This window comes from Trachurus japonicus, chromosome 16 (assembly GCF_045865225.1).
Source record: "Trachurus japonicus isolate A0001 chromosome 16, Traja_1.0".
Taxonomy (NCBI): Eukaryota; Metazoa; Chordata; class Actinopteri; order Carangiformes; family Carangidae; genus Trachurus; species Trachurus japonicus.
Window position 1 is genome coordinate 10,982,074 of NC_140922.1, and position 11,027 is coordinate 10,993,100.

Genomic DNA, 11,027 nt, shown 5'->3' on the forward strand with positions numbered 1-11,027 from the left:
CATCACTTTCATTCTGCATCCTCTCCAGCTCTGCGCCTCTGCAAAGCCCCCCCTCCATCCCTCTGTCTTCTTTTTTTTCCTTTCCTCTTTATTGCCGTGCTTCATTACCTCCATCTTTCCCTTTCTCTCTCTGGCTCGTTTTCCTCCCCTTCCCTCCCCCTGCCCAATGTTCCTATGTCCTTTCAGAAACTTCGATTGCGGGGGGAAGGCCAGAGAAAAGGAAATCTGATGCACGTCCAGAGAGTAGAAAAGACGAGACTATTTATTCCACAATGTTTAGAGCTCGGTCTGTCACAACTTATCGGCATTCAAGTGTCCAACACTTCTGCAAAGTGTTTGCCTTGATTTACATTTAACACTGGGGTCATATAGATAATATTTTTCTGCATAAGAATGAGTGTGTATGTGTGTGTCTATGTTGGGGGGGTGAAGGTGTGCATTCAGATAAAAATGCCTGGTGAAAAAAGGATTCCTAGAAAAGCTGACATGATCTATGAGTCTGAATCTCATCACTGCCTGCACAGGAAAACAAAACGGTTTCACCTGAATAAAAATGGGAGAACTGAAATATTTCTTATAACTGCATTTTGCTTTTTTGGATAATCACTAACACGGAAATGTGAGCTGTCCAGTCTCTTCACTTCAGATCTCACCATTGCACAGTTATAGTTGTACATATAGAAAGCAATACTGTACATGGCACAGTTCTCTATGGCAGTATGCTGGCTACTGGATATTAGCACATTTTCGCAATTGTGGAGGGTGATGCAGAAATGAATCTCCAATATCCTCATCCCATTACACGGATGATTTTCAAGCTTTATGAAAATAATTTTTTTTACCATTTTTAATTTCAGGACCTGGATATCCGTGTCTCAAAATGTTGATTACAGTCATTCAAATTACATAAAAAATTAAATTGAAACTCCTGCATCCCAGTAGTTGGCAAAATATGTATGCTGCAGTATCATTTATATTTGAGAAAATGCATATCACAAGACAGCAGGGAAAATTGCTCTGTGCTGCCATCAGACATCTCCCCCTCAGCGTCTCCACTGACAATCAATGCAATCTCACCCAATAGGAAACTTGCTCAGTTTTAATAAAAGTGGGTAAAAGCTCTGCCATTTGACATGCAGCACATCAGTGTTTTGTTTTTCTACCACACAACATCACGTTGCAGCTTTTTCTCTTTGTAGTACAAAGTCTACAGACCTGATTATTTTACTTTAGGATCCTTATTCACAAAACTTATTTATTATTTCATAGAGGTTTTAGTTGATGACTTTGTCAGTCCACAAACCACCATCCTAATATCAATAGAAACCACTCCAAAAAGAATGTGAGTATGATCAGGTGTAATCTATTAGAAGGGAAGAAATTAAACTATAATGTTTCATTCTCCACTCCAGGAAATATTTGCTGTTCCATATCCCAGTGTCAATAACAGCAGTTGTGCTTCCAACAAATCCTCATCTGTGTCACAATTTAACGTCACTCTGAGACGCTCTGTTTTTGGCCTCTCAGAGGAAGTCTTTTGACAGTGCTTCTCCAAAGTTGGGTGCAGCCATGAGAATTGCGATGGTACAGATGATGTTGAAAACGCTGAATCCCACCAGGCACAGCCGGTCAATGACGGCTGCAGCAAACTGCCACTGCTCTGCCAAACTCAGCTGCCGGTCCTGCTCGCGAACACGCTCAACTAGGAACTGCACCTCCACCAGAAGAGCCTGCAGCTGGTTGTCCACGGCCACAGACCGACTCACGCTGCTGTGGGTGAGCAGGGCAGCCGATCTCCCTGCTCCAGAACCAGCGTCTAAACCAGAGGGTCCAGAGGATGTGGTTGATGGGTCAGGGTCTGGAGACAGCGGAGGTTCCAGCGGAGGGTTCCCAAACTTGGAAGATGGGAGGTGGTGATGGATTGGTGTATCTGCAACCGGCCCTCCTCCTCCTCCTCCTGCTGCTGCCACGCCCTCTCCTTCTCCTCCACCTGCTCCACTGTTAAACCTCCCATGACTGGTAGTTCTGCTCCTCTGAACTGGCTCCAGTTCTGCAGTGGTCTGGAAGGTCTGGAAGCCCATGTACGGCAGATGTCCATTAGGCTGGGAGTGTGGATTGGGGCTAGGGTCTCTGTGGTTATGGGAGGGGTTGGGGAGGATGACAGCCTGGGAGCTGGGCCGGTGGGGCAGTGGGTGTGTCAGAGGGTGGTTGAGCTGGGCCAGGCTGGCCTGCAGGGAGTTAAGGCCCTGTGGGAGGGCAGAGGGCACTGGGGTGGGGATCGTGGTGGTGGTGGTGGTGGTGGTGGTCGGAGAGGACAGGGTCTTGCTCTGAGAATCTGCTTGGCTGTTGGAAAAGATTGGCTCCGCCCCCTCGCCTGGACGCTTCATCCGCAGGAACCAAGGAACCCACTGCAGCAGAACCAAGTGCACCTGGCAGACAAGGAGACATTTACTGATGGGAGAGTCTCAGAGCACACATTAACATTTCAGCTTTTAATCTTCATTTAATCACCATCTTGTCTTTTATTGTTTTGTTTTGTTTTGTTTTGTTTTAATCAGCAATTAATATATACCAATACCAATACTTGGTTTTGAAAACAAAATAAATTCTCACACTAAAACGAATCAATGACGCCATGCTACATTAGTGTTTCTCTGCACTGCCTGTTCCTTTTATTATTGATTTTAACCTTTAAATTTGAAACACTGTATGACCTGAAGTCTAGTTATATACTACAGAGACTAATTATCATGTGAGATCCTGAGCTACAGACCAGGGGTGGTCCAGCTCTCAGACTTGGGACAAGACAAGACAAGACAAATTTATTGGTATAGCCCATTTTTAGAAACAGTTTGTTCACAAGCATGACAACACCCTCTGCCCTTACACCCTTACATTGAATCTGCTGCTGTCAATATTTGATTCTAACTCTTGCTATTTTGTGATTTTATTCCATTGCTTTTAACCACTGTAAGCTTATTGTTTATTAATTGTTCATGTTTTAAAGATACGTACTATAGTATTTTGTTTTTCACTGTCCAGATCATTGCTCCACAAGTAACTAATAAATCAGCTCAGCATTGTAACTCACCCAACGCGGCATGTGCCCACTGTCTGGGGTGTGGTGATGGAACTGGAGAACGATGACTGTGGCTACTACTGACATCCCAACAATCACCATGGTGCTGGCGAAGTACTGACCTGTGACAGGACACATTTTGCTCAGAGGGGCGCAGGTAATCTGTATGCTCTGTATGTCAGTGCCTCTAAAACCCACTGAAACCCACAGACACACACACACACACACACGTGTCCTGAGAGAAAGGAATAGACTGACCTATCAGTGGCACAGAATCTGAAGTGGCGGGCATAATCTCTGCAACCATCAGCATGAAGACAGTGAGAGAGAGCAGAACCGTGATGCCTGCAGGCAGACCGAGACACCAGGGAGCCATGGGAAGCAAAGAAAAAAGAAAAGAAGCTTCTTAAGAGACCAGGTACACGAGTACACTTAGTGGAACAGTATGTTTTGTATGCTGCACTTGACTTCTCACCACACTCATCTGTCTTTCTGACACTCCTAAGGAAACTCATTTGATTTTTCTCTCTCATCTTCCCTCTTACCGTTTCTTTCTTTATCTTTTTCTCTGCTTCCCTCCATCCCAGCCCTCCTGACACCACACAAATGCTCAGTGTAACTGACTGAAAGCTATGAGCGAAGAGTGAAATGGCAAGACTGAAGTGAAGTATGTCGGTGACTTCCAAAGAAAATTGTAAAGTATTTGCAGCTAGAAATAGATTCTTGTCTCATAGGAGATGCATCTTGTTTTGGCATGTTCTCTTCCATGCTCCTCTTGTTGCTCCTCACCGAGGCTGATCTTCTCCCCAGAGTTGGCAGGGAGCAGGAAGACCACTAGGGTCATGGAGGAGAGCAGCACACACGGGATGAGGAGGTTGAGAGCATAAAACAGGGTCCTCCTCCGTAATGTCACCACAAAGGTGACGTCAGGGTAGGGCTCTGCACAGCAGTCATAGAAAACCTCATGACGACCTCCGGGGACCTCTGAGAAGAGAGAGACAGACTCAGACACAGCTGAGAAGGCATTGTAATTCAGAAAACACCACCGAGGGCTGAGGAAGTGAGAAAACAATGAATGTTAGGAACTCAAGATGACTAATGAAGTGTGTTTTGTTAGAACTGCTGAATATTTTTCAGTAAAAAGGGAATAGGACTTAAAGAGCTTAGACAAGAGTGCAGAAATCTGACTTATTAAAATTATGGTTTCTGCAGGAATTATGTTAGTATATAGTGTAAGTGCCTGGAAGCACATAAAAACATCAAAGCTAAAAAGTGTATTGCGACTGCATTTCCACTCAACAAGATGTTCATGAAGCACAGTCCAACTTCTCCTGCTTAAATCTAACTACACATCTAAATATAAATCTAATTAATCTCTATGTCTTAACAGTTACCGTACTCTGTGACAGTAATATAAGCACAGTTACTAAGCAACACAGTTTGTCATGCAGGGGCCCGACAGTTTGCCTCACCCAGTAGGTCCCATTCTCCGTTGCGCATGTACCCCGATACGTCGGCTTCTTTCATCTGGAGGTCCAGCAGCCAGCCGTCAAATGTCCAGGAGCCAAACTTCAGCTCACAGCGCTGGATGTCAAACGGAAACCACCTCACATCCACATTACATGTGCTGATAAATATTCCTTGAAAAGCAGGGGAAAAAAACAGGAGGGTAATGGCTCGCAGTGAAAGAAAAGTAATATTTAATTACAGTGAAATTATCCCAAGATGTAATGGGGGAGAAAAAGTTGATTAAAAAATGTTGTCTGGTGCAGTCAGTTGGAAGTAAATGAAGAGGAAAATATTTGATTGCAGTAAAAAATTTCTTGGAAAGAATTTGCTGCAGCATGAGTAATGTATGTGTGAATGCAGAGTGACTGAATGCATTGTTTAGACTTGAGGACAAATGCTGCTCAATAAAAAAAACTCACCTGGAGGCAGATACTCACAGAAGCCACTGGAGTTCACCAGCACATTGGTCTTAAAGGTGGCGTCGAACTTATCATGAGCGCTGGAGGATTGCAGCACAAGTGATGAGGCAGGTTAAAGCTCAGCAGATGCCACTGTGTGTGTGTGTATTTGATGACATGTCACATACCTGTTGTAAAGCAATATATCAGGTGTCCAGACCTGGTCGGGAGTGAAACGCAGGTTCTTCACTCCAGGATACTCTGATTGGTTCCACTGGAGGTAGTGGTCGTACCAGTGCTGAGAGACACAAACATAACACGGGTTTTGAACAGAGAAATACACACAGACAGAGATAGATAAGACACAAGTTATTATTATTACTGTATTATTGTTATTCTGTCTGCCCTGGAAGAGGTGTCTTCCCGTTCCCTCATGTAAACCCAGGGTATCAGGATAAAGGGACTGAATGAGTTGACTTTGCACAAGAAGAAGCTTGGTCAAGTGGCCCTAAAATGAACAAATCTGCATTGAAGTCTTCAAATATCTCCCTAATGGCCTAAACCCAGTTGGCATCTGCGATAACAGCTTGCTTGCAGAATTTTCACTTTACTACACAGATCAATATCACATTATTAATGTTTTTCATTTTACTCACCATCTGCAGCCAGGCATTAGTGGTGAGGATCTGATTCTTTTCATCCTTGCATGATATGATACAAAGCAAATGAGCAAAGGTGATTTAATTATTTAAGGATAAGCTCACACAGTTAAAACAATATACTCAGGCCCACAATAATCACGCACTCCCATCCTTACTGAAATCCCACAGAGATCCCTGTCTAATAGAACTCAAATGTAAGTGATGAGGACAAAACCCCCAGTCTTATTCTGTATTAAACTATGTTGCTAAATTAACCTTAGGCTAAGGTAAGATATGTGATGTGACTAATTCACACTGATAAGAGCTTATAATGGGTTCAGCTAAACTTCTGAGTGCATTTTTACATTAGAACAACCAGTATGGAGGAGGAAAAGCAACTAATGACTCTTTAAATGCAGAGGTGGATTTATGAACATTGTTTAGACTTGGGGAAAAAATAGAATCCTTCCTCTGCGTGTGTATTAATAGACCTAGTACACCCAATATCATGTCTGTATGCATTGTGTGACTGTAACACTGCATTGATATGTCATGCATACCACATCCATGACCTGCATCAGAGTAAAGGAGAACTGAACAGTGAGAGTCTGGGAGTCGTTGGCCACCGGTCTTTCCATGGGGTTGTAGTCCTTCAGCAGCTCCCTAAGCAGAAAGCGCTGGTGAGGACCCTGCACTGATACTGAGCAGGATTTAACGGAGGGTGAGAGAGAGGGTGGAAAGAAGGGCAAAAGAAAAAAGAGTGACAGAGTCAGGAGAGACCATGAGAAAGCACTGAAGTGGTGTCAAGGTGAATCAAAGAGAAGAACAAACACACTTTAATAGGGAATGAGTAGAGACTTTGCAGTGAAGCTTAATCAAAGGGGGGTTTGTAGAGGTATAATTGGAGGCTATGTTTTAAAGATGTAGTTGCTCTTGAAGGAGCACAAATATATATAGTAGAGTTGACTAAATGAACATTTGTGAGAGAAGGAGAGGACAGGGGGCAGGAAGAAAAAAAAGAGTGAGAGGCAAAAAGAGAAAAAAGAAATCCCTCCCCCTAATCAATTAGGTCTCTGATTGATCACCAGCAGACAGTCAGACCCCTTTCACCGCTGTAAAAAATGTCACTTTTATTCTATGCAGGAAATAGAGAGGCTATTAAACACTGAAACACCCCAGACAGACAGACAGACACAGCACTCACGACGATGAAAGCAAGGATCTTTCTCTCTTTGCCCTGTAACTCCACCAAAGGCTTCGATTCACTCTTGATTCATTCTCCACGATGTGATCACCATGGGGGTGGGGTTTGGGGGGGGGGGCAAACAATACCTACAACTTTTCAAACTGCGCACAGTGAACCAAGAGGGCTCCAGTAAATGCGGTCTAAGATTAATGCACCCGCTGTGTAGTGTCAAATCTATATTCACTTACTAGACCATAATTAATATCAATATAACTCCACAGATGGTAGGCCTATAATTCAAATGAATAGTCCCTGGTGCCCATAATGTCCAGGCATAGTAAATTAACCTCTAACAGCCTCATAATCACCCCTCTCTTTCTTTCAGTGCATCTCTATCTATCTATCTATCTATCTATCTATCTATCTATCTATCTATCTATCTATCTATCTATCTATCTATCTATCTATCTATCTATCTATCTATCTATCTATCTATATTTACTGTCTTATGTAAAAAATAAAATAAAATAAAAAAAAGCACAGCTCAGCTCTCTAATATCATCTGCAGTAAAGATGATTACATTTCATACTGTTGCTTACTCATCGAAAAAATAAATCTATTTTTTTTCTATCTGGCTGCGCGACAACAGTCAGTCTCTGTGTGTGAGCTGCTGTGCATAGTTACACAGAGCAAACCGCTCCGTGGCACAGACGTGGAGGACCACATGTGGTATACAGTACTGCACATGCAGAAAACACACACTTGTTCGAGCACAGTTTCACTTAAAAGCGCCAATGGAAGTCACTCACCTCGGAGCAGAGTCGCAAGTATCAGCAGCCAAAGAGCCACAGTCTGCCACATGCTGCATTTCATCTGAACTGAACAGAGAAAGAGTGGAAGCGGGAGGAATAGAGAGAGAGCGAGAGAGCGAGAGAGAGAGAGAGGGGAGATGAAGGAGGGTGAGAGAAGAGGGGTTGTGGAATATAAGTGGAGGGAGTGTGACACTGGCAGTGGCAGAGGAGGGAAGGGAGGAGAGTAAGAGTGAGCAGCAGAGACGGAGTGGGTGAGAAACGCAGTGAAAGGACCATTCGTCTGAAGAAGAAGATGCTGTGTGCTCCGGTCAATCAGCCTCAAAGAGCCATCATGTTCCTCTGCTCACCGCTGCCTTTTTGATATGCACTTATCTGTCATCACATGTCAGTCATCCTCTGTCATTTCACCATGGACCTACATTTGCCTCTCTTTTTTTTTATGATTTTATAGACCTCAAGAGTGGCTTTGCCTTTGAGAGAGATGCCTATGAATAACAGCCAAGGGTATTATGCAGTAGTCCCAGAGTTTGATTAGATAAAAGGATGAAAATAAACATTTTCCTCATAAATACACCAGTAATTCAGTTGAAGTTATCGCCGCACATTCACCAGTACATTCACAGAGTAATGCTGACACCCACAGGACATGTTGGCAAAGTGCAAAACGTCACTTGTCAGACAATCTTTGGTCTCCTAAAAGCTCATATGCACTACACACCAGTAGTCCCCTAAATGCCGCATAATGAGCCTGGATGAGAGAGTAGGTTGTTTCAGCTCAGACAGTGATATTGTATTTCATTTATTCCATACATTTGAATTGAGGTGAAAACCCTGCTTCAGTGATGTGCCATTTTGCTCATATCACACTGCAGTAACACGATCAAACTTTGAAAACCTATATAATCAGGAAAATGTAGTGTAGTAAAAGTATGCTGATGGCATCTGTGACTGATAGACCATAATATATCATATTTTTATTACTCATGCATTTATATGTGAGCAGTATTTTACTGTTAGTAGGCTAGTATAGTTAGATGTAACCATCAAAATCCATAGATAGATAGTGTTGCTTGAGGGCAGAATACGACATGTGCAGTCTATCACAGGGGTTGTGTTGATGTAATCTGTCAAGTAACTACAGCTGTCAAATACATTTAGTAAAACACCAAAACTTTTACAGTAAGGCAAACTGGAAGAAATTCTGATGCATAGTGCTAATGAATGCATCCCTATGAAGAAAAACCCTAAACAGAAAATAAGTGGCCCAAGAGCATGTGACAGAGCAGTCAGAGGTAGGAACTGTGCCAACAGAGCACTGACACACTACAGAGAGTAAAGTAATAGAATATAAAAGTCTGAGAACTAAGGTTAGGAAAGCGATTAAGTCTGTAAAAGAAGAAAGGAGGAAAAGATACTGTGGAGGTCTGGGTGGGGAGACATCTGTTGGAGAAATACGGTCAGCAGTTCACCAAAAGTCATGTTTTCAGGCAAACGAGAACGCCAGCATTAAAGAAGAAGGGTGTGGGTGCCACAAGTGAAAGAGAGAGAGAGAGAGAGAGAGAGAGAGAGAGAGAGAGGGAGAGGAGAAGAAGAAGAAGAAGAAGAAGAAGAAGAAGAAGAAGAAGAGAAAGAGAACAGTGTGATGACTGTTCAAAGCAGCATAGACATTGTAGAAGTAAAAGAAAAAAGAATGAGACACTGAGGTGTTTTTCATTGAAAGAACTGCACAGAGCCAAAAAGGAAGGGCAGCTCCTGCAGTGGATGGCATAAACTGTGGCGTCTTTAAAAGATTAGTGGTGCAGTGTTACATGAAATACTGACTCCGATAAATAATATATGGAAAGAAGGAACTGTTCCCACATAGTGGAAGAAAGCTTACAATTTTACAACTGGGGGAAGATACCGTGCAGGCGAGCGGGGTCATATACTGTAGATCTATTGCATTTACAGCACTGTCGTGTAAAATAATGGAAAGAATGAGCAGGGATAGATTGGTCTATAAGGTGGAGGAGGGATGGTTTATGGGAACAGAAAGTGGGTTTTGCAAAGGGATGAACACTGCGTTCTTCCCCTCCACTCTGAGATAAAGAATGTGTAATATACAAAGAGGCGATGTCTTTTGGTACTGAAAACTGAAAACTAGGAAAGGACAGGCCCAATTTAAAGCATATAAAATAGGAATACAAGAGGACTTATAAGAACAGGGTGAACCTTTATCTAATGGCACGTGCATTGGCATTGGCACAGTGTAATTAGCCTGATACTATTTCACATCATGATAAATGATCTCTCTCAAGACAATGTTTTCCTTATATTCCTTATGATAATTAAACATGTAGGCCTATCTGAGAAAATGCAGGAAGCACTAAATATTATAGCTGATTGTGGAGGCAAAACTAGGATTGAAGATGACAAGAAAAAAGTAGGCTATGATGTATGGTAATACTAGAAGCGAATGTCAGAATTTAGGCTACTTGTGTTTGGACATGAAAATACAGTCATCATTGTAACTGTGTGTGAAAAGGCAATAAACATAATGTGGGCTACTCTCAGACAGGAAAGTACTGTATATAGGGTGCTCACCAGCATACACAATTAATGATTTACAAAGTAATGATAGAGACAAGGGCTACACCATAAGTGTTAATGTAATGAAACAGCAGCGAAATCAGCTCTCAAGAGACAGTGCAAGCAACAGCGCTGATGATATGTTTTCATACCTCCCTGATTCCAGCTTTACTTGAAGAAATGGGAGAAACGCCACAGGGAATTGGGCAAAACAAAATGGAAATGCAGTACATTAGGGGAGACCTTTGGGAAAATCCAGTAAAATTAGTTTGGGAAAATGTATAAGAATGTGGCACATCAAAATTGAAGTAGTCACTCAAGATGAGTAAAGAGATGGAGTCTGTGTATGGGAGGGGGAGGTACCCTTTATCATTCATGGCAAGTTGCTTGAACATGGATTTTTACCACTCCAGAAATAATAGTTAGTAGTAGGCTATTAGTAGTAGTTAGTTCCATGTCGTGCTACTAATGGTAACATAGTAAAGACTGCAAAACAGTTAAGACCATTATCTCCAAATTTAAAGTGTACTAATGGAACCTAAGAGGATTTACCTTTTACACAACAGATTTTTAAATTACAAAATAAAAATGACTCACTGTGTGTTTAGAACAGAATTAATGGCCTTTTAATCCCACATTTCCAAATGCAACCTAGTAACCTTGTGGTGGAGCAGAGCTGCTGATAATGTTATATGACAGACAGTTCAGTGGGATTTATTTGGGTGCCACTGGCAGCCTATGTGGAGGTGGAAAGGAGTGAGGCAGTTGATATGACAAGGGGCACTGAAGAAAGAGATGTGAGCCGTGTTCTCTAGATGGAGACTGGAACACCG

The 11,027-nt window shown here is 42.4% G+C and overlaps 1 protein-coding gene across 2 annotated transcripts; it reads right to left on the bottom strand.

Annotated features, from left to right (window-relative positions):
• Positions 1-780: 780 nt before the first annotated feature.
• On the bottom strand, positions 781-8,018 carry LOC146971801 (neuronal acetylcholine receptor subunit alpha-7-like). 2 transcript variants are annotated; one of them, XM_085801309.1, is made up of 11 exons: positions 7,624-8,018; positions 6,188-6,327; positions 5,643-5,687; positions 5,175-5,284; positions 5,008-5,087; positions 4,552-4,719; positions 3,869-4,063; positions 3,338-3,424; positions 3,092-3,201; positions 1,991-2,429; positions 781-1,957 (listed from the first exon to the last, which is right to left on the bottom strand). In XM_085801309.1, the coding sequence occupies exons 1-11, from the start codon at positions 7,685-7,687 to the stop codon at positions 1,524-1,526; spliced, it is 1,872 nt and encodes a 623-aa protein (XP_085657435.1). In that variant the 5' UTR covers positions 7,688-8,018; the 3' UTR covers positions 781-1,523. The 2 variants fall into 2 exon arrangements, with proteins under 2 accessions (XP_085657435.1, XP_085657434.1); XM_085801308.1 differs by having other exon boundaries at positions 781-2,429.
• Positions 8,019-11,027: the final 3,009 nt, after the last annotated feature.